The sequence below is a fragment of the Cuculus canorus genome, chromosome 6, assembly GCF_017976375.1.
Source record: "Cuculus canorus isolate bCucCan1 chromosome 6, bCucCan1.pri, whole genome shotgun sequence".
NCBI classification, from domain to species: Eukaryota; Metazoa; Chordata; class Aves; order Cuculiformes; family Cuculidae; genus Cuculus; species Cuculus canorus.
The window spans coordinates 18,220,739-18,245,255 of NC_071406.1; the positions used below are offsets into that span (position 1 = coordinate 18,220,739).

General features: G+C 38.8%; 2 protein-coding genes across 10 annotated transcripts in view; both read right to left on the minus strand.

Moving 5' to 3' along the window:
- Nucleotides 1-13,917, minus strand: part of PLA2R1 (phospholipase A2 receptor 1) — a 56,845-nt gene extending 42,928 nt beyond the window's left edge. For all 4 annotated transcript variants that reach the window (XM_054069623.1, XM_054069620.1, XM_054069621.1 and 1 more), the window contains exons 1-9: nt 13,788-13,917; nt 10,494-10,877; nt 8,370-8,537; nt 7,119-7,292; nt 5,934-6,047; nt 4,931-5,074; nt 3,812-4,000; nt 2,209-2,366; nt 728-835 (exon numbers count right to left, since the gene is read on the minus strand). In XM_054069623.1, coding sequence (XP_053925598.1) covers nt 728-835; nt 2,209-2,366; nt 3,812-4,000; nt 4,931-5,074; nt 5,934-6,047; nt 7,119-7,292; nt 8,370-8,537; nt 10,494-10,877; nt 13,788-13,875 — 1,527 coding nt within the window. In that variant the 5' untranslated portion in view covers nt 13,876-13,917. The remainder of the gene's footprint in view (nt 1-727; nt 836-2,208; nt 2,367-3,811; nt 4,001-4,930; nt 5,075-5,933; nt 6,048-7,118; nt 7,293-8,369; nt 8,538-10,493; nt 10,878-13,787) is intronic.
- A 6,529-nt stretch (nt 13,918-20,446) lies between these two features.
- ITGB6 (integrin subunit beta 6) overlaps nt 20,447-24,517 on the minus strand; it is a 50,332-nt gene continuing 46,261 nt past the window's right edge. For 5 of the 6 annotated variants that reach the window (XM_054070224.1, XM_054070225.1, XM_054070226.1 and 2 more), the window contains one exon: nt 20,447-24,021. In XM_054070224.1, coding sequence (XP_053926199.1) covers nt 23,920-24,021 — 102 coding nt within the window. In that variant the 3' untranslated portion in view covers nt 20,447-23,919. The remainder of the gene's footprint in view (nt 24,022-24,517) is intronic. The other variant, XM_009555514.2, reaches the window with a different exon arrangement.

The window sequence follows — 24,517 nt, forward strand, 5'->3', positions numbered from 1 at the left end:
TAAAAACACGACAATGAGCTAAAAGACAAAGAAAGCTAGAGAAGTGACATTTTTGTTAATAAAAAAAGTTCACAAAATCCCTCCAGAGTTTTGAATAAAATTTTAACAGCACAAAATCTATCTATGTTCTTTTCACACTGTAAAAAGGAACTGATGACAACTAAAATCATATTTTAACACATTACCTTTTACTATCAGAACGCAGAGCCTAAAAGCCTGAAAACTTCATACAATGTCTGATATAGATACCTGTGCTCCTTCCCATTTTTGTTTGAAAGTAAAAAGAATGCTAGTGTAGGAGTGGAAGAGTTCACTCTCCATGTCAATGACACTGTCTGTTTTTCACCCTGCCATTCCATTTCAATGTATGAAAACCATGTGTGGGATAAGGCATCATATAACAGCCATTATTTGCACAGATGGAAGGCAAAAGGGTTTTCACTTTTGACCTAGAAAGAAATAGGGACTTGGGTCACAACCACTAAAAATGCAACAAGCCATGAAAAGCACCTTGGGGAAGCTTTTAATCTTACATTAAAATTTAGTTTACATACTTTTAAGGCAAACAATGAGATTTTTCCTAGCAAAACATGGATATTGTTAATTCGAAAAATTAAAGTTATCTATTTACATCCATATGTTCCGTAGTTATAGTTACATGTTTTCTATGTAATTCTATTTTATTAGCAAGGCTCTAAAAGCAAACAAAAACCACAAAGCCCCTTACCTCTGGACAACTTGATTCCATCCCAGGAGATGTATGATTAAATTCCCCTGCTTTTTTGCAAATGTAGAAAGATCTGTCTTCACATTTTTTAACTTTCCAATGTCCTTCCTAAGGAAAAAAAAGAAGTATATTCTGTGCATGCTCATATGCTCATACATATCTATACATACACATTAGATTATGCTCTCGTCTCCTACTTAACTTCTCTGTAAAACCAAGTAACTTATCTCAATTTATTTATTTATCCATAGATGAACCATTTATTTCTATCACCACTGTCAGGAGAACTTTTCAAGTCAGTCATACGAAAGGGTTTGTCTCCTGGAATCACTCCTTAGGATGTAATGCATTTTAATTAACTAACACTATGGCCACACCAGAGCACTTATTTTCAGAATAGATGGGAATTTTATTCTTATCTATAATTGCTCTTTGCAAGATTAGTCTTTATATTTGAACAGTCCTTAGTGAAGATATTACAAAGTCTGTATGACATTATTTTCAGACATCTATACACACTGGACATGTACAAAAGTAATGCTTGAAAACTGGATTAGACCTCCTTTTCCTTTGTATTTTACATTTTCATTTGTTTGCTTACACTTGCAAACTGAGTAAAATATGGGTTTATGTATCTAAAACCCAAAATGTTACCCAAGTCCTATTTTCTGCTTCTAGTGGGAACCCACTTTTCCAGGTCAGCGTAATTGTCTTGGCTTTCCCATAGGATAAAGATTGCAACCTGGACCCACTAATGGAGAGACAACAGAAACTCTTTGTTATGCAGTTTTCACACTTTTTATAAAAAAAAAAAAAAAAGGAATATAGTGTCACTTATGTGTATCATGTATTACTGAATTTAAGTACTGTTAATTGTAAAAGTAAAGTATGAAATTATGAAAATATTGTCAGTGGCATGACTTGTTATTTGACAGGACATAGTATTATTACTCCCAGTTTTACAACATCTGGCTGATTTGGGGTCAATCCTACTATTGTCAGCTTCTATAATTTTACATAGGCATAGACTACAACCTGATTTTGAAAGACACTATATAAAGTCTATAAATTTTGACAGAAAGATAAAATAGCTTACAGTTTTTCAAAATATAAATTTGATGCTTTCAAGACAGGAACCGATGCATCACAAATTGTAGCAGGCACTACTTGGATTTTTAATTATTCTGTCCTTATCAAAATACCTACTCATATTTGTTCTCTTCCATTCAGCAAGCTTTACATAGGTGACAGTTTTTTATTGACCACAAGCTCTAATCTAACCTATGATTAATCTTCTGTGCTCTGGAAAATGTATTAGTTTCTAAAGACTGCATTGCATTTATCACAATGTAAGTATACCAGAAATCAAGAGACAAAGTCACAGATTGTGATTTAGAAAAAACCTACACTCACTGAGAAAACAGACTATTTTGAGTCAAAATAAAAGTGTCCAATTCTTTCCAAAATAAAAGGAAACTTACAGATCCTTGTGCTGAAACACAGAGTGGTCCTGCTCTTTGAAAGGTGTTAGGTTCTTGGCTGTGCCAGTTAGAGAATTCTACTGGAATGCCATCTGACCACTCAAAAACAACTGGGGTCTTATTACTGTATAACCCAATCCACGTTTCAGTTACATTTTCTGCAAAAGAATAAGTGAGTTCAGAATTTATTGAAGAAACAACGTCTGATGTTCCTGTAACATCAACACCACTACTAAAAATTTTTCATGTGATTTTCAAAAGAATTACCTTTTATCAGCAGAAAAAAAAAATAGCTGTAACAACTTTAGAACTCTCTCACTGATAACGTTCTACTGCCCTTGAAGACTAAATTATTTCAAATATAGATCAACATAGCAGAAAATATGCTTTGAAATCCCGAAAAACACAAATCAAGAGCATAAGCACTTTCCTGGAACCACATGGGGCAGAAAGCTGATATGGAAGGGAAAGATTTCTTTCTATAAACCTCCATGGCACACTCAGCTTTAGGTTTCTCTAAGTGATGCTTTTAAGTTCCAGTGACAGCACAGTTGTAGCCACAGTATCGGGCAAACATAGGAAAGACAAGTCTTTGGTTGATGTAACGTCTTACTTGCCCAGCTATTACAGCTAGAAAACGGTAGGCTTTCAAGACATGCAAGCCCTTCTCCTGAAAGGAAGCTTGAAGTAGGTCTAAAACACAAGCTGCAGACTTCGAAGCTGAATACAAGCTGAGAACAATTATATCTATCCATTACAGCATCTCTAGAAAAAATGGTATTAGTTATCTATGGAGGGTGTTAACAGAGGGGAGGAAGCTGATACAGTGGTTAGTCTCCTAGGAGAAAGACAGGACAGTGAAGACGATGGGTGCCAGAAAGGATAAATAGACAATGTCCAGTAAATCCAGTGTAACACACCACCTTGCAACCACAGATTATGGGACAGAGTTGACGAAACATGTAACTGTGCCCCAGCTGTGGGAAGCTTAAGCCAAACAGTGTAGCTCTGCCAGCACACTGCTGTCAGCTGGAAGCACAAATATTCACTTTTCTTTGCTGCTGTGACACCAAAACTCTTGGTATTGCTGTGCCTAATAGCTTTTGTTCATTAAGTTCCTCATGCATTTAAGCCATCTCTTAGGACAAAGTGGACTATCAGAACTCCTTTGATGCCCCCTGATGCAATCTAAGGGGACTCTGCCAACATACCAGCAGCACTAACTTTGTCGCGCGGACAAGGCCAGTTTGAAAGTAAAAAATACAACTGTTGTTGCTTCTAGGCACAATTCTTGCATAAGGTTAATAATTTAATATTTTGCAACAGTTTGCAAGGAACCAGTCACGAACAGGAAAGGACAAAAACTAGTGTGTTTACTGTTGCTTCACTGTGTTTACATTGTTGATTCATTATTTTAAACATGGTTAATGAAGAATGTGATACTATACATTTCTAAGAATCCTACAAGGAGCACGCACGATGCCTTCTTTTTTTTGTAAAGATAATTTAATTGTGCCATGCAATATAAGGCTAACAATATTACAGGGCTGCACAAAAGAATATCACAAAACACTTTTAGAAACAATGCACTTCCCAAACTCACCACTTTCAAGCAAGTCAAGGAGCAACTCTGCATCTGCCAAGGAGGATATACTCATGAGCCCACTATTGTCACTTTGGCACGAGATAAAAGCATCATTCCAGCTCTTCTCCTCTTTAAAAAGTCTGTAGCAGTAGCGATTATGAGGGTACCAGCCAGCATCACAACGAGTGGCATAATACTTCCATATATCTTTTAATTAAGCATACAAAGTCCATGCATATTAGAATTGTCAAAGTTATGCCATGTTCATAACATATTAAGAGCTTTTATTTTATCATCAATACTGAAAATGGAGTCATCCAAGGTGACCTAAGGAGGCCAAAACTACATTTCGGCTGCTGGACTAGTGCAAACACACTAATGGATCTGTTATTCTGTTTAAAACATGTATCTCTCTTATTACCTCTGAACCTGATACAAAGCCAGCTAAAGCTTTTTCAGATTCATTACCTACAAGAAGTCTGAGTAAGTCCTTTCTCATTATCTGAAACAACTATGGAAACTTTTAAGTTATCAGGAAGAAGTTGAACCTATGTAAGCTGTTCTTATCAAAGCAAAAATTAACAGTCTAATAAACCCAATTTTGTGTTTAACTTTCCCAAAGAAAGTCTGAGGCATTCTATGTACTATATACCCTATATCTGTCAGATATACTCTTAAAAAAAAAAGTATAATACATTTTTTGTACATCAAAATACAGCAAGCCATAAAAATAGCTGCCAATTTTCAGCTCCATTTACATACCTTCCTTCTCTGTGGGCCAGGGGTTAATTCCATTTGAAGCTGAAAATCTATTTTTAAACTCAAAAGAGTGGCTTTATTGTACTATAAAGAGAATGAGCATTCTGTAAACCTCTGATCATGTAAGGAACCAATTAAATGCTACGTGTATTAAAACTACTTGTTACTTTTAAGACCCTCGGCATGTTGTCCAGGACCATATTTAAACAGAAGGAACAGTTATTACATCAGTTAAAATAAACTGTATTTAACTTAAACTAGCAAATCAATACATTTAGTCCAGCTCAGACTCTGTTCTGCTGATTTTATATTCAGATGGCTGCCTCTTGTTTTCCTTCTACACCCACAAAAAAAGTACGGTAGCATTCATAGACTTACCCAACGTTTCGTGTTCTGTCTTATTTAAATATTTTTTGCATACAAAAGGCAATCCTGATTCACATAAATAACTTTGCCAGCCATACTTCAATTTTGAATTAATCACTGCACAACGATTTTCTCTAAAATGGTTATCAGAGACATCTGCAAATACATTTTTGAGAAACAAAAAATTACAATAAATCAGCTCTTACTTGTAAAATGGCATATTGAGGCTCTCTGCATCTTAATCATAAAATGGTTTCAGTTGGAAAAGACCTTTGAGCTCATTGTGTCCAACTATTGATTCAGCGCTGCTAAGTCTGCTACTAAACCATGTCCCCCAAGTATGACATCTACTTGTCTTTTAAACACCTCCAGGGATGGTGACTCAACCAGCTCCCTGGGCAGCCTATTCCAATGCTTTGCAACCCTTTCAGTAATGAATGGATGTATAAACATCTGTGCATAACCAAACTTTTAGTAATATCACATCAATACTATGGACAGCTGAACATTGACTGTGATTTGTACATGTGTGGTGATCCCTCTTTGGCTGCTGCCATCAGATGAGAGGCTGAAATATGCTCTAGAGCATCTGCGTTTATCTGCTTGTGGATAGACTTCAAAATGTATCAAACCAAGTCACGAAGCTCACGTTAATGTGCTAATATTAATTACAGCATGTTAATATAAACAAATTGAAACTCCTTTCCTCCATGAAACCAGCTGGAGGATAGCTTTTAAATACAGAACTGGAATTTTAAAAACACCTTTAAAGTAAATAACATAGATCATTAATGCTTTGAATGGATCCATCTCAATTGATGCTACATTCCTAGAAGGGGCTTTCAGGTCATGAATATGAATAAATATTTCTATTAAAAAAAAAAAAAGATGTATATTCATTCCCTGAATTCACTTTTCAAACATAGATGCAGGAACAGCACTCTTGTATCAAGCTGCAATTACAGACAACATATAATTACACTGCTATAATACATCCAAGAGGAACATCAAGTACTTGCTCTCCAGTTCACAAACACTAGCGGTGCTCCATCTGACCAATGCCAGCCAGCATCTTCATCCAGGGAGTTCAGGCCTGTCCACAGCATCATATCCGTGGCGTTTAACTGCCCTGAAACAGAAGAAATAATATTTCATGCTTTCGACAGATTTTAAAATATCTACAGCTATAGATCTGCTTTCCTGACTTGTTAGGATAGGAATAAAGCAAAATTTCAAATCACTCCCAGAAAGCTCAGGCTGGTTTTCCTGTCTTAAGAAAAAGCCTACTACTTTGTAATTCAACACGAAGACAGAAAGGAATAAACACAGAAGTCTGCATCCTTCAAAAGCTATCGAACCTGCAGAACTTGTTGCTGGCCTCAGAAGTCCAATCTAGAACAAGTAGCTACATAAACACTAGCCAATTTCAGACTTCTGTACACCAAATGACTTGCAGTCTCTTCACCGCCTGCAGATGTACCAAAAAGCTAATGAAATTATTTTTAAAACTTCCTGTTAGCTTACATCCTGCAATTGAAAATTGGCAATAATGGGAAGCCATGAGCCAGAAACCTGAGGCAGCCTTTCACAACACAACTCTAAAACCTATTCCTCTGCTTGTTCCTCTCCACACACGCTAAAATACCCCACAAAAGCCACGCTGACAGAAGACTCTGCAAAATTTGCCCAAGGTGCTTGCTGCACAGCAGAAACCAAAATGCTTATTAGAGAAGGAATACTATCCATTTATGAAAACGAAGTTGGCATTTTTCCCACATAGAACACGTACTTCAGGCCTGCAGAAATGTTCTTGTCATGCACATTTGGTGTAGTCCAGCTTGCAAAGAAAACTTAACAGGAGAAAGGGGCAGAGAAGGTAAATATTTGTATAATTCTCAAAGAAAACAAACACACTTCATAACCACAGCTGCAAGAAATGAATAGGAATCTCTGTGGGAAGGGAGAATTAAGACAATTAATCCCTCACAAAACACACACCACCACTTCTGCACTTGGGTTTTTAAGGTGCTAACTTACCCTCACTGTTTTTCAAACAGTGTGTTATGTGACTAAGCCTTGCAAGGAGCCATGGGAGAGACATCACACAGAGTATTAGGTTCCAAAGCTACCTCTTTTTCATAGGTAAAGAGGAAACCTAACTACAGGCTTCATGCAGGTTCCCAGAGAAACATCTACTCACTGCTTAAGTTACTTATGTAGTCCTGCTCTTCAGGGTCAGTGACACTCAGCAGGTCTCCTCCTTGCAGCTGACAGGCAGAGCGTGCCTCATGCCAGGTCAGCACAGATAAAAGGTTGAACTGGTAGCAAAGATGCGTGTCAGGGTTCTTCTTCCAAACAAAGTCACAGCCACTCTCTGCTTAAAAAAAGACTCATTACCAACAGCCCAAGAATACAAACTAATTAGAAATATAAGATCTTGAACAACACAATTAATTAATGAAAACAACATCTCAATGGAAGAACTCCTTTCACATTCCTTTGTTAAAGAACATATGGAAATATGATGCAAACAGAATAAAATGTCCATATTTCATATGGCTGATAAAATACTCTGGAGCTAATCTGCAGCTGGTGATGATTTTCACAGCTCACATGAAGCCAAGAAAGCTATGTTTTAATTTATGGCTGATCAATTGTTCCTAAAGCTGAATGTTGAAACATTCAAACTATGAACACTCACTCAACTTCTGGAGGAGCAGTCACCTGGATCTCCTTCCATCTTATGCACAAGAGAATAAACTTACTATAATTACAAACTATAAGCAAAACTGAAAATACCATCTATTATAATAGAAATTCCCAGAAATTCCCATTACAAAGACATATTGGCAGCTGTTTATATGTTTTGGAACAGAGAAACATAGCTTCAGCAGGAAGGGCTTTTCCAAACCACTTCTGCTGACAGAAGACAGTATTTTTCTTATTTATGCAAGAAGATACAAGATGCTATTTATAATATTTAATATTCATGAAGATTATACATCCAAAATCTTTCTCATTTTTAGGCCCAATATCCAAGTGTCCGAGTAATGCACAGAAGAACAGGAATGTGCAAGATGCAATGCAGTCTAAAGCAGAATGTGACTTTTCAGAAGCAACCCTTGCTTTACTTCAGAGAAGCTCCTATACATTACTGGAACAGAAGATAGGTTTAGCTGCAGGATAAGGTCAATGGGCTGTGCAAAATAACATCCTTTTGTTCGCATTTTGTAGTTTTGCATCTGGGCTGAAGACCTGGATCTCCAAAGGCCAAAGATGATAAATTATGATAAAATCTGCTTAAGTCTTATTTGTTTGCTGGGGTTTTTTTTTTAACATTCTCCTCTAACAGAAAGGAATTAATCTAAAACAGAGTGCATCCTAGAATAGTTAATGAAGAGCAAAGACACTCTTGGGGTCGAGAGGGAAGAGATGACAAGCAATACCTTACCAGTATCTGGGCAAACCCCCCATTTTTCATCTTGTTCATAGTGAGTTGTTGTGGCACACCAGTTAAATTCCTTTCCATCTCTGGTACACTCATAATACCATTTGTTGTTATATTTAAATGGAAACATGCATGGGAAACCAAAAGAATTTCCCAGGAAGGTGTATGTTTCTGTAATAAACAAAACACAGAGATTAAAAGAATGCAGACCACAGAAATTTCTTTGCCCCCATATTTCATTATTCCCATTTTTAGCAGGAATGACAAAAATAAATTGTCTAAAGTTATTTTCTTATTTTGATTTGTAATTGATAACACAGCACTACAAGTATGAGCAGTGTAAATTCAGTGAACAGAATTTGGAAAAAATAATTATGAAATTTGTTGCCATGAAACCAGTCGCATTTTCCCAACTTACAACAACTGAAAATAAACAAAATTGGAACAATTAATACAGAAGCCTGCACTGACATTTCAGAACAACTACATAAACCAACAGTTAGCAGAATCAGTACATGCTCAGATGCAAACTCTACTTATTTTTGGTTAGTCTATGATAGCCAAGCAATTTAGTGTGACTTTCCCTGTTCCTCCTACCCTTTATAAAGCACATTTCTAATGTTTTCTCCATTCTCTTTGTAATTCTATGGGAAAGGAAATGTGAAAGACAAAGGAATATTAAATAAACTTTTAAAAATATTTTTTATACCATGGGGAATAATAATCTAGCCAAAGAACTAATGTTACATCTGTTGTCACAATTAATGCTTCAGAAAATATTTGAAATATTTTCTATTGTTCTTTGAGTATCAAAATATTGTGAGAATCTAGTGCAAGTGAAAGCTGTTAAAAGCTTTATTTCAATAAGTGTCAGCCTCAGAGGTTCTACAAAAAGTCAAAGAAACACAATAAGAATTAGAATAAAATTGTTTGTCAAAGATCCCATGTTGATAGCCTAAAGATCAAAGTCTTCCAACTACAGAATTAGCACATACTGCCAGGTTCCTAGAGGTTTCCACAGTTAACGCGGGCTTGCATTTTCATGTGCATAAGCTAAGGTAGAAGGTGGAAAATAAGAGGAAAGTAGAAACTGGAGGTGAAAGAAATTTTGCCAATGCAATTACTTTCACCCTGAAACTAAGTTGGAAGTGCCTGCCTAAGGCTGACCCTCTTCTCCCAGATGTTGCTGTATTAGGGCTAAAACAGGTTTACTTTCATCTTGCTGTGTGTACATAGCAAACATGTAAGACTTTTGTAGGTTTAAATATTTTCTGTCTGGTCTTAAATATAAAGTCCACTAGGTTTTAAAGAAGAGGTCAGATGCTGTAGTGCTTTCCCAGCTACCACAGGTCCCCAGGGAAGGACTTTGGTAAAAACAGAGGCCAAAGCCCAGCTGCACCTACAGAGGAAACCACTAAGACCACAGTTCTGCAACCCAAACACCCAATTCAAATGGGGAGAACCAACAGCACCAAACGGAGACACACTGTACAAATATCAGGTCTTCCCTTCTACAGAAGTGCCAAGGAGAGGCTGAGGGTCAAGGTGCGGTCTGTCTGTTGCTGTTCATGGTAAATGGATCTATCTTAGCCCTTATACCTGGAAAACTGCTCAGGTCTGCAGACCTGGATCTTGACATACATTTCCTACACCTTTGCTAGCTGTACAACAGGATTAATCAAAAGCCTGATCTCCGCTTCAAAGTGTGGCACAGTCAGAGTCCAGCCACTGAATGCTGCAAACACTCAGTCGATGAACGCTTTGACAGCAGATGATTTTCAGTGACAGGAATTCCAAATCCTTCTATTAGCTCCCTTTGGGTTTATCTGATAATGAAAGCTGCAGGACAGATAACAGCAAATCCATAGTTCCCCTTTCTATTTTATAGAGGATTTCAAAAGAGCGCTTCCTTGTTTGCAAGGGTACTGGTGCTTTTTGGGAGTCCATATAACAGATAAAGACAATAATTGTGTGGCATGCACATAACCATCACACACACAAAACCAAAACTTCAAGTCCTAAACCACAATATAGGCTGGAAGGGATCATAAGCACCTGACTGTGCTTCGAAAGAAATTTTGAAAGCTTTTCACCATCTACATTTCTAGGAAATAAACTTATTTTTACCTTGAAATGGGTGTTCACAGAGGTCTTCATCATCGGACATGTACTGTTTCCATTGGTAAGTAGATTTTTTTTTGGCCACAATATGTTTGCTGTTTTCAATTGCTAGTTTGTACTCTGATACACCAACTAATACTTTTCCCTCACAATTCCACCATAGCGAGTACTGAGTTGAATCACATTCAAGCATACTTAATGGCTGTTCTGGTCTACTGATGTTCAGTCCTAGACAGGTGCTTCTGCCTATGTTGAAAAGGCGGCGATTGGATACCCATTTCCATAACATGTCTTTTGAAAGTTGACTGCAGTCTTCCAGAACAAGGCCAACTGTGTCCACTCTAACGCACATGTTGGAGTCTTCACTTTGGATAATAAATATTCCTCTATCTGCAAGGGGGAAGAAGTTTCAGTCTGTAAAATACTGCAGATGATCAAATAGTACCATAAGACAAATGTTTTAGTTGGAGCCATTGATGTAGAAAACTGAAAGCACCCATTAGAATAATGAGCACTTAAAAAATAAAAAGTACTGGTCTAAAATTACTGCAAGTTAAGTTGTTAGCATGTGGATCATTTTCAAGCTCACAAAAATTAAGCTAGGTAACATTTCTCAAGTTGGACAGCCAAAAAAATATGAGGTGTCCCAAACCATCAGCCATGTTTAAAGAAAAAAACACTGGTCAGCACTGGTCCATTACTCAGTAATGAAGTAGAAGTTTAAGTGTTACAAGCACTCATGCTGTATATTGTAAAATAACTCTCTATGGGCAGTGGGAAAGTGCAATTAAACTAAAAGCTAAGAAGTTTAAAGCTGACACTGCCATACCCCAATATATTCATTCTTCAATCTCTGCAACTGTAGAAGCAGAAAGAAAATATTTTGCATTGTAAATCGGATACAGAAAAGGTAGGATTTATCCTATCCATACCATAAGAGCTGGTTATCAAGGGTTAAAGTCCCTTGATCCTCTATTGGATGCATATTGTTCAACATACACCACTACCCTGGACAATAGCAGATGTTGTAGGGTCAGCCTAACATTCCAGCTTTCTTGGAAACATGTAGAAATTCACTGAACTATGTGACATCACATTATAAGCATGCAAAAAAAAAAAAGGTCAGGTGTTTAACGCCTTAGGAACAAATGTTTGACTGAGCATATAGACTGAAAAAACGAGGGCAGCTGAGGAACTGGAAACTGGCAAAATATAAATCTGTAACAGCTCAGCTATTAAACTTTACTCTGAAAGTCAATGGTAATTAACCCATGGACTTCCTATTACATTACAGGTGAAATATTTGTTTAATATCCTTGGGAGACTACGCACTGAAAACGTTAGCAGCAGGTTTTTTACAATTATGATTTCTGCTGCGTGCAATTTCTAGCTGCTGTATGTGTCTGACTGCACTGAAAAATCATCAGACAACACTTGGTGACAGATACCCAGCTTGGCCCTTTGAGTTTTCAGTGAGTTTGTGTGGTTTGGGCTGCTTTCATCCTTCTTATCCAGTCCTCCATGGGTAACATCAGTGACTATCTACATGGCCAGAAAGGGTTTCTACCTCTCATGCTAGTGTACGTCTTTCCCACAGCAGTCTTATCTTTGTTGTCCAAGAAAATACACTGTTAATTTGCTAGATAAGTGGAAGCTGAGATGCTGTTAGCAGCAGTAAACACTGATAAGTTAATTCACCACGATACTGGGATTCACACTTAAATGAACTTCTTATGCAAACTCCCAATCTATCTCCACCTCAACAGCACACAGCAGCTCTCAAGCAGCAGTGTCCCAGGGGTGAGAGGAGCAACACCACAATCCAAAGATGAAGGAGTCTGAACCTTTGAATGCCTTCATCTGTGAGGCTCTTAAAAGTTGCAAAGACTGCTGTGGAAAGATAAGGGTCTTTCACAGTCTACACAAATAACCCAGCTGGATGATCTCTGTGAATAAAAGCATGCTTTCCTTTTCACTCTGCAACAACTTATGCCAAGAATGAATCATAGAATAGTTTGGGTTGGAAGGGACCTTAAAGAGCATCCAGTTCCAACCCTCCCTGTGATGGGCAAGAACACCTCCCACTAGATCAGGCTGCCCAAGGGCCCACCTAACCTGTCCTTGAACACCCCCAGGGATGGGGCAGACACAGCTTCCCCTGGCAACCTGTGGCAGAGCCTCAACGCCCTCATGGTGAAGAAATTCTTCCTAACGTCTAGGCTACATCTACCCCTCTCCAGTCTATACTCACTGCCCCTCGTCCTATCACTACAAGCCTTTGTCAACAAGTCCCTCCCCAGCTTTCTTGTAGGCCAGACCATAATTCCTGAGCCACACAGGCCTCTTCCAGAAGCAGTTTCCTTTCCTCAGCTACAAAATGCAACTGCCAGGTAACTGCCAGCTCAAGGCAGATGCAAGACACAGATGGCAGGATCAGTGACAGCTCCAAGGCCCCAGCTTAGCCCCCTCCTCAAGTAGGGCAATGAGGCAGCTGGAGCAACGGCAAGCCTTGGGAGTACTTCTCAGGCTTCTCTCCTTTTGGCTGTCAAAGCTATGCCATCCATTTTACACTTGATTTTATAGAAGGGTTTTACTACAAAGCTTCTGGTGTCAGGGAAGATGCTGTGCCCTGAGACTGACAGATGAAGAGCTGCAAGTGGCATTGTGAACACGCAAATCCCTGAGGTTCCAGGAAGAAACGGAGACAGCCTATGCTTTAGGATTCACAGGGTGGAGGGAGACTTTCAGAAGCATCCTGCTTCTCTTACATCTCTCCATACAGGAACAAGGCGAGAGGAAAAGCCCCAGAAGTGAAGCCTCAAGATGTTGTGGAGCCATGGACGAAGAGCTGATAGCTAACCAGCACCCCCAAGTTCCTGTTCCCTTAGGTTCAACACAGCTAACAGAATAAATAGCTGTAACAAAACTAGGAAAGTATCTTCCTTTCTCCTCACCTCCCACTTCCTTCCCCTCCGAAACGCAGTGAGAATGCTGATGCAGGAATCGAGCAAATAACGGGAATGTAATGGAAATGAGGGAAAAACAATGTGCCCCCTCCAGGTGCAACAGAGGCAATGGAACAGCAAGCGCGGAGCCGAGAAAGGCGCAAGGAGCAGGGCAGACTCGCAGGGCTCAGCGACCTCCCCGGGTCCCTGGCAGCCCCGAGCCCTCACCCTGCCCCACCCGCGCCGGCTGCAGCAGGGCTCCCCCCGCCCCGACACAGCCCGCCCGCAGCAAGGCTCCCCCTGCCCGGCACCTCCCGGCCGCCCGCAGCGCCCCGCGGGCTTCCCCGCCACTCACTCCGCAGGGAGGGCACCTCGCCCCGGCCGAGGGCGGCGGCGCCCCCGCCGAGCAGCAGGCAGCACGCCAGCAGCCGCACGCCCAGCATCGCGGAGACACCGCGTCTGCCCGAGCTTCGCGGAGGGCAGCGCCCCCGCCCCGGGGGCCGGGCTAAGGGCGGTGGGCCGCTCCGCCCCCGCCAGCGCTGCGGCTGCGAGCGAGTGGAGGGGGCGTGCATTGTGTTCTGCGTCTGAAAACCCCTTACTGTGTCGTGCCTGCGCTGCAGGTGCTTGTGAAAAGAAACAGAAAGTTCGGCAGAGAGGCGGGAGAGCGCTGGTACCGCGGTCCGTGTCCGCAGTGTGCTGCTCTGCCCCGAGCATCCCCGCTTCTATCGCCGCGCCCACAGGCTTGCTCTTCCCTCCTGGTCAGCTTGTCAACTCAAAGGCATTTTACATTTTTGGCATGGGGAAAAAATAATTGCTTTCTTCCATTTTGTTCGTCTCCGTCTTCTCAAATATCTGCAGGAGCTGCCTCACCTGGCTTGAGTTTAGGATTCATGGGAGCTATAAATAGCAGAGGGAAATTTGAAAGCAGAACCTCTGGGTTAAAGAGTAGTTTTACCGGAATCGGCAGAGCGGTTCATTTTTAATCTGCATAAGTGTATTTCTGCGTAGTTCTTTATGCATAGCAGAGTATATAAATATATGTATAAATGTATACATAAATATATAAATCTGCAGTGTTTGAACAAAACCGAACTAAGGCTCTGTTCCCTCATGTCCACATCAATCATGATACAGGGATGGAACAGAAATCTCAGAGCTGGGGGGGAACTTCTTACTGGTACTTTGGTAGAAGAATTGAGAAGCAAGTGAAGCTGAAGACTTAGAAAGAAGTGCGTAACTGGAGGAGTTTCTGCTGGTTTAGCAGATGATGAAACTGTCTGGCAGAGAACAAACAGCAGGAAACATTGCTGAGCAAGCTGTTCTAGAAGTGACCTGCCTTTGCAAGACAGAAGGGTTGTAGCTCTGAAGGATCTGTGAAGTACCTCTCAGAAATGCTGCAGCTTTCAGGGAATTTCAGATTCTGAGAGAGAAGCTTGTTACTGAGCCCCTTAGAAAACCCTGGGCACTCAGAACTGTCTGCAACTCTTCAGGTGTATTCGGCCACTGCTTTGAGAACTGAGCTCCAGAAAAGTGCTCTCTTGCTCCAGAAAGCACTTCTGGGTCACACTGAGAGATAACGCTGTGCTTGTAGTACTGCATTTAAAAATAAAGGCGCCAGTCAGCAAAAATGAGGCCGCTCTGGGCTGTGAGAAGGAGTCCAACCTCAGATGCGTTTTTCTGTTCATTTCAGTAACATCAAAGTAAGCACGTTCTGATTCCAGATTCCTAATAATGAACATTTCGACAATGTTTTTGTCAACATTTTACTTAATGCAAATTAGCAACTTATTGATTCTGAGTAGTTTTCATTGCTTCTTTTTCTTCTCTGATACTCAAACCTTTCTCTTTGGCTAAACAGTCTTGAATCCATTCTGTTCTGACTAAATGGGTAAATCCTTTCTAGTGCAGCTGCAATTATACTGATCTGGATATTTATAGCAAATCTATACCTACTTAGTTACAGTAGTGGGGCATCTTTGCTGGCATAGTGGCTTGTAAAAATGGTTTGCAACATTTTCCAAAGTAAGCTTGATAAGACAGTTGTATTATCTTGCACACTGAATTGTATAACTTAACAATTTTGTTTATTTATTTATTCAACACTTTACCTGACTTCCTTCAAGGCATTTGCTGTAGTGATTTGACAACTCTATTTTCATTTTCTGTCTGGAACTCACTTTTTGTAAATATTTTTCCCTTCATGTCTTGTTGGTGATCTGTTCTCTTTCTTTTTGCATATAGTTGGACATAGGTGGATGCACTTTTCTGAGTTCATCTGCCTTTGTGATTTAGGTACTCCACACAAATGTACCTCCTCCTTTCTCTGCTTAGAACATGGGCAAAATAAAGTGCAAAAAGAGTTCTTTGTAGCATCACAAGCACATTGCCAGCATTTCTGCAGGGAGGGATGAGAAAACAAGAAAGTGTCTATGGCTCTCTCTTACCCTCTTGCACTCCTTCAGGGGAGGGATGGTGCCATGTTGTGCAGGGAGTGGTTCTCCACTGAACTTCTAAGAAAAGCCAGTTTTAGTCATGACTTTAGATCAATAAAACAAAACTAAATCACAATGGCACTGTAGGAAGGGGAATTACATGCAAAGAGCAAATATTCAGTAGAACTCTGGGTTTGTCTGCAGTCTTCATGCAGCTTTTAACTACTTCTGCTCCCCGCTAACCCATGTCTGAATTTGTTGGCCTCGACAGCCTATACCTGGAGACATTTGCCAAAGTCTTCTATTCCAGTTAACTAGCTCAGGTTTACAGAGCTCAAAGCCATAACATACAGCTGATCCACTGATTAAAGCATTTCAAGAATGTTCAGGTAACTGACTTCAGTGTTGAACTTAAACCTCCCAGTCTGGCAAAGAAGATAATTTGTTGCTTAAATTTTAAGCATTTAAGTGCTTATAATGACTGCAAGTCTTTGTATGTACACACCTACACCTATAATGTAACTGAGACATGTAAGTGCTTTACTGACGTAGGGTCAGCATGGTTTAAACATAGATGGCTTCTGTCAGGAGAGCATTCCATTGTTAGTACTCTTATGAGGAAATCAATAGCAGAATAAGACGATTTTTGCAAAGATTTGCTACAAAACAGTAGTGTGTTCCCATGGAAAGCTATCAAGGCAGGACTGTAGATGTGTTTACTAAACAAACCTGTGACTCACACTCAATACCAGAAGTTACACATGCTGTGATCAAATGTAATACTTTTTTAAACAAACCAGTAAAGCCATCATTTAGCTCCTTAGCAGACATTTCAGAGTAAATATAAATCCCATAAAACTTTCACAATTTTTCTTTCATGGTTTAAGTGTACCTGAGCAACTGATAGTTTTCTCTGTGTTTCTTAATCACATGCAAAAAGGTTTGTAGGCAAAACCATCCTGATGTGCTTGGCCAGATGTGTCTTCTCCCAATTACTTAAGCACAACCCCTCTTCATTTTATCAGAACAAAGCTTCGTAAATCAGGGTAACAGGCAATAATCAAATTCCTCTAAAAATATAATGGAATGGATGTTGATTCTGACAGTGAAGCATCAAAGACACTGTTTTCATCAGCTCCAGGAAAACTGATGCTTTCAAGCACAAGTCCTTCAGTCAGTGTGTTCCCTCCACGCCTTTGAGCCCGTGCTGCTCCACCAGCCAGCACTGCCAGTTTGGCAGCAGAGCTGCAAGGCACCATAGCAGGAGTCGAAGCCTGCAGTTGCTGGTCTCCTACAACCACCACCAAAACACTTCTTGCCTGGTCCCATTGCCTCTCCACGCATTCTGCTGATTTGATGGTGTCTGAAACAGTGGCGAGCCAGTCAGCTGGGCTTGGCTTTGGTATAAACTCCAGTGGGCAGAAGTGAGGGTTGGATCTAAACTCAAGGTTTGTCGTTTACCGAGAGACTAAGTACAATGAGTTAGGAAGTACAGACAACCTCTAACAATGTACCAGCAATCTAGTTGGGAAAAAAAACTGTCTGGGTACAACACTCAGAACAAGGACATCTGCTTTCCGAAGTTCTAGGGTATAACACGTACCTGGTGTTGATGTGACTTCACAAGTTGGGAGAGGATGTGCCTTTGCATCTTGTACACTCTACACATTTAGATTCAGAAAGCCTACAGCTAATGAAAACATTTACTGTGCTCATTACAGAATATGCACACAGAGAAACCCAAAGCAATTTTACTTTGCCTCTTTCCTTTAATCAATTTCTTGCCAGATGAAATAATTTTTGCATTAGATATCTTGCATTGTATTCAATAAAAGTGCATAGATATTTATGTTTTTATTCTTTTCAATTTTTAGTTTTTTTGATAAATCTGATCTACTGTTGGTCTCATATTTGAGGATTTAAGAACCAGATTTTAAAAAGTCTGGAAACCTGAGCTCTCATTGGCTTCACACTGCAGGAGAATTTGTCTTTATTACTTGTATTTTGTATTATCTCTGCACACACTTAAGTGGTAGGCACCAGGCAACGACTTGTTAAAATTTCTGCTCTCTTCTCTGAATTTTATGCTGATAAGACAATCAAAAAAGAGAAAACGTTTTTCCTTTGCATCCTTCCATGTGGAAACTGAGAATTTGTTAACAAGCATGAAGTATGAAATTAGATTGATAAAACCCAGTGATCTTTAGTCACTACTCATTTTGAGTATGAGAAAAGTAATGTTTGCTGGTGGATTGTTTTTCTATGAAAGAATTGGACACGTTTGTGAGAACAGTGTACTTTCTCTGCAGGGAAATTCTGTCTGCTAGTATGAGGCTGAGTTTATCATCAGATGTAAATGTGCAAACAAATGCCTTAATTGCAATAGAGTAGATGCTGTGACTATGAGTCACTGAAAGATTCTGAGTACTTTATAACCAATGGGAACAACTTGCCACCAATGCTGTCAAACCAGTCAGGCCAGATGTCTTGGCCTTTGATGTGGAGAAAGGCAGGAAAGTTCTCAGCTATTCATCTTTCTCCTCCTTTGTCTTTTAGAATCTCAATATAGAAGAACTCAACATGTTCAGACATTCTTGCCCTTACTTTGGAATAAAGATTAACTACGTTGAGGCCAGTCCAATTCAAAGTGAACATTGTCTACAGTTTTCATGTGGATTATACAGCCCACGATAAATTCCTAGATTTATTTTGCAATAATTTCCTGAGTGCTGCTAGTGGACAAACCCTATGGGACAGTCCCAGACAGCTTGAAGCAGTAGCTGCAGGTACTCTAGGATGAATATGAGAGGTACAGAGCACTGTATCTCTAAAAGGCAAAATTCTCTTGCATGACCGTGATTCATTTGACTGTCACCTCATGTGTTGGCTCATTATACATTACTACAGAGGATTTACCCTGCCTGCAGACACTGGAAATGGGGGAAGTGTTTCAAATTTTTTTGTAACAATTCATTGATTTTAAGGATTTCTAAGACTCAACCTGAACTGTTCTTTTCCTGGTTTGATATATTCTTGTGCTTGATTTCTCCATTACCTTTGAGACTATTGCAGATTTTTTTTGTTGCTCGCTTGTTTTGTTTTTCCTGTTTAGTTTAGTGTGGGGTCTTTTTGTTTTGTTTTAATCTGTCCTTTTTCAAATACACCAAAAACTAAAATAGAAGCAACTGAGAATCTATTACATGGTAATTATACTATCATTATAGGTCTGATTTTTAAGTCAGTCAAGAGTTTTAGAGAAGGTGAGTTTTAATCTCTCACCTAAGAAGATCAACAGGAGATACAGTTTGCCATTGAACTAGTTATTGACTTGAAGCCTAAAGCTGGTGGTACACACCTTTTTCCAAACACAGGTAACATCCAACTGTAGAACACTAAATAGAAATTTCCTGTTTCTTCATACATAAAGACCTTGGGTTTACTTACACTCCTACCTATTCTAAATATGGAAACAGTAATGAAAAAAAAACACTGTTGAGAAACCTGTGAAAAAAATGGCTTTTTAAAAAAAAACATGCCTTGCGAACTTCATCTAGCTTATTACAGAAATGTCTTGAAATGATTTTAAATTGTCCAATTTGATTAAAAATAAATCTGAACTGTAGTGTAAATAGCATAAGGAAGGGAGAGGTTGCTATGAAAGTCAGGTTTTGGTTCTCTCTGCTTTTGCGTGATGACTGGTAGAATAGAAAGACTAATCCAGCATCAAGAAAAAAAGATTTTATCTACCAAGATCTTTAAAACGCCAAAGCCTTTGTATTTCTCTACCCTAGCTGTTAGTATGGTGGTTTTGTTGCTGTCTGTAGCTGATATATACATCAGTGAACGTTTCTGAGCATGAATCATTCCTAAAAACAAAGAAAACCAGAAAGTATAGACTTTAGGGGGTAGAATAGACTCTGAATTACATGCCATGAGTATACATAGCGCGATTTTATCAGTTTTGCTTTTCACTATCCACTGTGAAATGCAAGAGAACATGACCTTACTGAGTGCCTGGAGAATACAATAGACTTTAAATAGAGTTCTGTCAAGGGTGCAGAAGAATGTTCTCTTCCTCAGAGCAGGAAATTAGCAGAGATCAAAATATATGACTTTTCCTTAGAGGAAAAAAAGGAAAGGTAGCCTGCAGATTAAAGAGAAAATAAGCGCTTTGCCATGTAGTTCCAAAAAGATGCTACTACTGTTACACATAGAGAATTAATGGATCCTTATCGTTATGGAAGTTGTGCAATTTAGGGATCGTTGTATAAAAGAATGCCATATGTAATCAATCAGAATTCCAGAAATATGTTGCTTACAGCATTCATCCATTAACTCATTTCCTTGAAAAGTAAAAGAATCACAAGTAGAAGTAAATCCAGATGTTAAATCTCATTTGCTGTCTTAAAATAGATGGGGGAGAGGAGCTGTAAAATAAGATCCAGGGTATACCAAAGCATGAGAAATTTGCTAAGATTAATCAAATCATGTGAAAACAACGATAAAGACACATGCTGAAATGGAAAATTAAGAACAAACAATAAAAGCATATTTAAAAATGCATTCAATTTTACAATTTTTATTCAAGATTAAATAACTCCTTTTTTTACAGAAATAAGTTGAGGCATTTACCTATTTCTTTCAAATAGGGTAAGATAAAAATTACCTCCTTGTTTTACTTTTAATTGTGTGGTAGGTTTTGGGGGGCAATAACTCCCTTATGCCCGCTGCAAAACATCTTGAACTTGTATATAAAGTTAGACAAGACATGGAGAGTCCTGCACTAGACATCCGAGCCTCGTATCCCAGAATCACTACCTACTAATTATATTATCAAAATGAAGTTGAATGCAATCTGGACATATACATTACAGGTCAACATGCAACTTTCATAAATCAAATGAAAATTGTCCATTTAACATATATTACTGAAATTACCATTCTACAGGTTGTAAAAGATATACAAGTACCATAAAATTGCTAATGATTATTATTTTACTCAGTGTAACTCTTCAGTGAATAGAAGTATTGCTATCAAAAAAAGATGTTTTGACCAATCTCAAGGTCCAGCCTCAGATCAAAACAATATTCATGAAAAAAGCAGAAAGACTTTTTTTATCCCACTCACCAACATGCAAACCCACTCATAATTTGGTAAAGGAAAGAGAAAGAAAAAAATGAACTTCGGTACAAGTTCACACCCCTTATTTCTAGGGTGACTGGCATGTAAGATCTTGGAAGTTCTTGAAATCTGAGGGTTTAATCAAAATTAATGATCTAAATTAATGCTGTTAAAAGAATGTTTCATATGAATGAGCCTAGTTCGTGGATATCCCTCAATAGTAGAGACCTTCCTCACCAAGCCCTTCTATTTTCTCTCTCCTGATGAATTCTTAGTTATTTGCATGATTTCCATCCTGATGATTTTGAAGGTGCACAGAACATCTACAGTACAGCCAATCACAGCAGGGAAATGGAAAAAACATACTGCCCAGTTTCTGTACATCTTTATTAATTTGGAGAGAGATTGCTAGGAGGTTTAATTGGACTGTAACCATTGCCTACATAACAAATCAGATTTTTGCTGATGATCAGAAAATGCAAGTGGTGGGAAGATAGTGAGTAGCTTTGTGAAGTGAAATCTCCTGTAGGAACAGGGAATGCAGACCATTAAGTGTTTGGTATGAAATGTGAACACCACTTTGTTAACAACATTTGAATACTGAAATGTATTTCAATATTGAAATGGGTAACATATAGAAGAAGGGCTTTACATTCTAATAATGAGCAGCAGAATCAGTCTTTTGAGAAACAGAACTTAAAAGGTATTTAATAAATAGTATAGAGGTTTATTACTTTAAAAGTAATAAAAGAATTTTAATTTCTTTCAGAGATAGTTTGTCATTTGATGACTTCTACATGAAAAACAAGACAGTAACAGACAATTTACATGGGCTAAATCCAGATTTCCCTACTCCATTAGACAATCCCGACCCAAGCAGAATCTGAGACACAATCCAGGGGCCAGCTTTGCGTTCCCTGAGCTTACCCATGTGCTAGGGAAATAGGATTTGGTCCCATGTGTAACTTGCACTGATATATGTAGGAGCCGAGTGGTTGGAAGGGCTGCAGATGCAGGCTTCTGTCTGTGCACAGTTTCCACTATGAGATATGAAGGAATACCAAAGAGTACAGATACGAGCCTGTAATTAACTTGTTCCAGCTAAATGATTACCATCGTTGCTGTCACACTGCAATACTTTTGTATTTAATACATGGTTATAGCATCACCTTCTTCCCAAAGGCATCTGATAGTGCTTATTTCTCTTTGCACAGAAACATAAACAGTAAGTTCTAATCCACTCATAGACAGTGTTAACCCGTTTGTTTAAACAAAGCAATCTTTGTAAACCAAAACTAAAAAGTTTCACTGAAACTAGATCCTCATCTGTAGCCATTGATCCCAGTTGGTTTTTGATTAGGCCCTAAAACAGGCATGGGTCAGAGCTGGCTAACACATCAGTCTCACAGGAGAGGACAGAGAGACTGAAGTTGCACAGACTTGGTAAATATTTATTTCTAAATGAACATTAAGTATTTTAGATCAAATATGTGATTTACCATAGAAAATGGACATAATTGTTTGTCTGTGACTAAGTTAATCTACCTTTGATTTCTAAGTCTTCCTTTACAAGTGTGTTCACATATACATTTTGATGATCTGTTCCAGAGTACTAAAAAATACAGAGGAAAAGTGATATTAGAAGTAAAGTACACTATTGTTAGCTTAATATAGCCCAATGTTGTAATTTTTTATGCCAGCACGTTAGCTCATTTTGTTGGTGCTTCTTTTTTTTTCCTAGTGATTTAAGAATTTCCTAACGATTTAAAAATATATAGCAAGTCATTAGTAACTACCTGAAACTGGCATGTAAAAATCCTTATTAATATCATAGAAATGAATATGAAGTTGAAGCCATAGGTCTTTTTGTTGCTTAATTTGGAAAAAAAAATGGTGGCCCAAAAGAGCTGAATATATTATTTCACACATGAATAAATGGTTTGACTGCTGGGTAGTGAAAGAATCCCAGAATTTTGGATATATCAACCGAAGACTACCGTCTTTGTGTGTGATACTGAGTCTGTGTGTGTGAACTTTTCCTGCATGTAAAGGGCTCCTGCAACAGTTCATGTAATGTTTCGGCATGCAAGGTTTATTTTGAGTGCCTAAACAGGATATAAATGGTGAAATTGAGTTCTGGTTATCCTGCGGTTTACCGTTTCTCTACTAGTGTCTCTAATTTACAAGTGTTTCTCTTTTGCTCTGGATCCTCTCTACTACTGTTTAAGCAAGAGAGAATTAAAAAAAAGTACCATCTATGCCTGGAAGAGAAAACAACTCTGCGAGTGAATAAGGGCTTGATTTAGCTTTCCCTGAGAGGGACTGAGTTCTTAAAGAAAAACAGTAACAAGGACAAGAAAGAAGACTTAGAGACGAGATGTTTCTGTGTATCTTATGTACATAGAAGATAGGCAATAACACTACTTGTTTCTGATGAAAAATTGTTCAGTCGCATAGATGACATGAGTAACCACTAACCTCAGTTGTTTAAGCAGCATTCATGAAAAAATTACCTTCTTAAATTTAAACCAGCCCACCAAATAGACTGGTACAAATACATTCCTAAACACAAATATTTGGGATTGTGCATATGAACAAAGTAGTGTACAGCTCATTACGTATACCTAATTTCACAAAAATAGGCTTACATATGATAATTTTTAATGGTCAGTATTAATGAGAAAACTGAAATTTTTTGTAATGCTTTTTTTTTAAGATGGGGGGCTTTAATAGTAAAGTTTCTTTTGTTCTTAGTATTTCTACTAACCTTTAGCACTAATATGTTATCTACAGTTTTCCCAATACGAGATATATCTTCTCTAACAGAATGATTATATCACTGCAATGTGCAAGCAAATATCACGTAGTCAGCTAGAAGAAACAAGTGGGTTAGATCTCTTGCCAGTAAACCTAAGTTTGTAGCGTCGCAGGTGCTAATAGAAATCTGCAGCCATGGTCCCTTTTTGTTTTTCTTGGTTCTTGTAAGTTACATTTTTAAAAGTGGTTGTTGAGCCTCTATATAATGGATTTGTTTCCTAAAAAAACAAACAAAAGCAGAAGAAATGGCAGTCATCCAGTGTTTAACTCATCTTGCCACTGCTTCATCTAAAAGCAGTTGTAACTGCATACCACTGCCTTGAACATACCTCCTCAGCAAAGGAATTGTTTGGACCCTTGTTATGATGCAGGTTGTACACACACCAGCTAGTACCACTCTGCTTCCCAATGTGCAGAAAGTGATTTGTGCACTACTTTGTGAGAAACTTGGGCCAAACATCTGCTTGGCCCAGTAACTCATTCCAAACAGTGGGCAATGCAGGCTGGCTGTGGAAAAGCAGGCACACATTCACAGACCTCCTGAGTCACAGAGGATCTCCTCCTCCTATGTATGTGTCTATAAACAGTTTGAATCCATGCAAACCTTCATCACCCAGAATATCTTTGGAAATAAATCCCATGCCTTAACCAAGTGTTGTGTAATGATGTTTTTTTTGGCTTCTTTGGAGCCTGCTGTCTCACCATGCCTGTATG